The sequence below is a fragment of the Muntiacus reevesi genome, chromosome 9 (assembly GCF_963930625.1).
Source record: "Muntiacus reevesi chromosome 9, mMunRee1.1, whole genome shotgun sequence".
NCBI classification, from domain to species: domain Eukaryota; kingdom Metazoa; phylum Chordata; class Mammalia; order Artiodactyla; family Cervidae; genus Muntiacus; species Muntiacus reevesi.
In genome coordinates, this window is record NC_089257.1 from 7,157,903 (window position 1) to 7,159,532 (window position 1,630).

The 1,630-nt window shown below is 40.8% G+C and overlaps 1 protein-coding gene across 1 annotated transcript; it reads left to right on the forward strand.

The window, feature by feature from the left end:
• Positions 1-423: 423 nt before the first annotated feature.
• Positions 424-1,341, forward strand: LOC136174934 (olfactory receptor 10AG1-like). Its single transcript, XM_065945199.1, has one exon. The coding sequence runs from the start codon at positions 445-447 to the stop codon at positions 1,339-1,341; it is 897 nt and encodes a 298-aa protein (XP_065801271.1). The 5' UTR covers positions 424-444.
• The last annotated feature ends 289 nt before the right edge of the window (positions 1,342-1,630 follow it).

Consider the following 1,630-nt stretch of genomic DNA (forward strand, 5'->3'; position numbering starts at 1 on the left):
TTGTTTTTACATTGTGGAATTTGAGGATATTGGATTTCATATATCTTAAACACAAAACAAATACAATTTTAAATGGATATATATATATATATATATTATTCTGTGTGTGAGCATGCATTAATTCCCTTCAGTCATGTCTGACTCTTTGCGACCCCATGAATCCCCACCCTCCTCTGGCCATGGGATTCTCTAGATGAGAATACTGGAGTGGGTTACCATGCCCATCTCCAGGGGATCTTCCCAACCCAGGGATTGGACTTGTGTCTCTTACATCTCCTGCATTGGCAGACAGGTTCTCTATATTCTGTCAGTGAAGTTAACATCATCAGTTTATTTTAACCCATTTCACTGCTGGGTCCAGTGAATTGAAGTGACTTCTAAACCTTTTGTTCGCAGATGGGATCCAGAGGACGAAATCCCCCAGAGTGGAACCAGACTACATTGATGGAGTTCATCTTGCTTGGCTTCTCTGATATTCCTGACCTTCAAGGATTTCTTTTTGGGGTGTTTTTGATCATGTATATGATTATTCTGATGGGAAATAGTCTCATTATCATAATAACCAAGATGGAGCCTTCCCTCCAGACTCCCATGTATTTTTTCCTAGGGAATTTTTCTTCCTTGGAAATATGCTATGTATCAGTCACTGTCCCCAGGTTATTAGTAGATCTCTGTAGTCAAAACAGAACTATATCCCTTCCGGCTTGTGCTGCTCAAATGTATTTCTTTCTGGTGTTTGGGGCCACCGAGTGCTTTCTCCTGACCGCGATGGCTTATGACAGGTATGTCGCCATTTGCAACCCGCTGCTATATCCTCTCCTCATGAACAGCAGGCGGTGTGTCCAGCTGGCCGCTGGCTGTTGGGGCAGTGGAATTCCAGTGCATGCAGTGTTGACCTACCAGATCTTCTCTCTACCCTTCTGTGGCTCTAACCGGTTGAATCACTTCTTCTGTGACATACCTCCAGTGCTCAAGCTTGCCTGCGGGGACACCCTTATAATTGAGATGTTAGTTTATGTGGTCGCTGTTCTAGTTGTCACTATTCCTTTTATGTTGATTCTTGGATCTTATGTGAGAATAATTGAGACCATCTTGAAGCTGCCTTCAGCCACTGGGCAAGCCAAGGCCTTCTCCACCTGCTCTTCCCATCTCATGGTTGTGGCTTTATTCTTTGGATCAGGACTCTTTACATACTTAAGACCAAAGTCCAGTCATTCTATAGGAATGGACAAATTTCTCTCTCTTTTTTATACCATTGTCACACCAATGTTTAACCCCATGATATACTGTCTGAGAAATAAAGATGTTATGGTGGCAATGGGAAAATTTTTACTGAAATGAATTGTAATATGACTCAAAAGCATCACTTCATAAAATTTGTTTCTTATTTATTATAGTCTTCATGAACTAATCTCTGCTCTTTTCCAATTTTTCTATGAATCTGAATTATTATAAATAAGTGATATCATATGTCTAGATTAAATAAAGCCTCCTGCTATTTTTAAATAACGAATTCATCCCAAACTCAGTTCAAGGTATTGAAATCTCTGAAATAAGACATGGTGGTGTTGGTTTAGTCGCTAAGTCTTGTCCGCCTCTTGTGGCCAGGCTGCTTTGTCCATGGGATTCT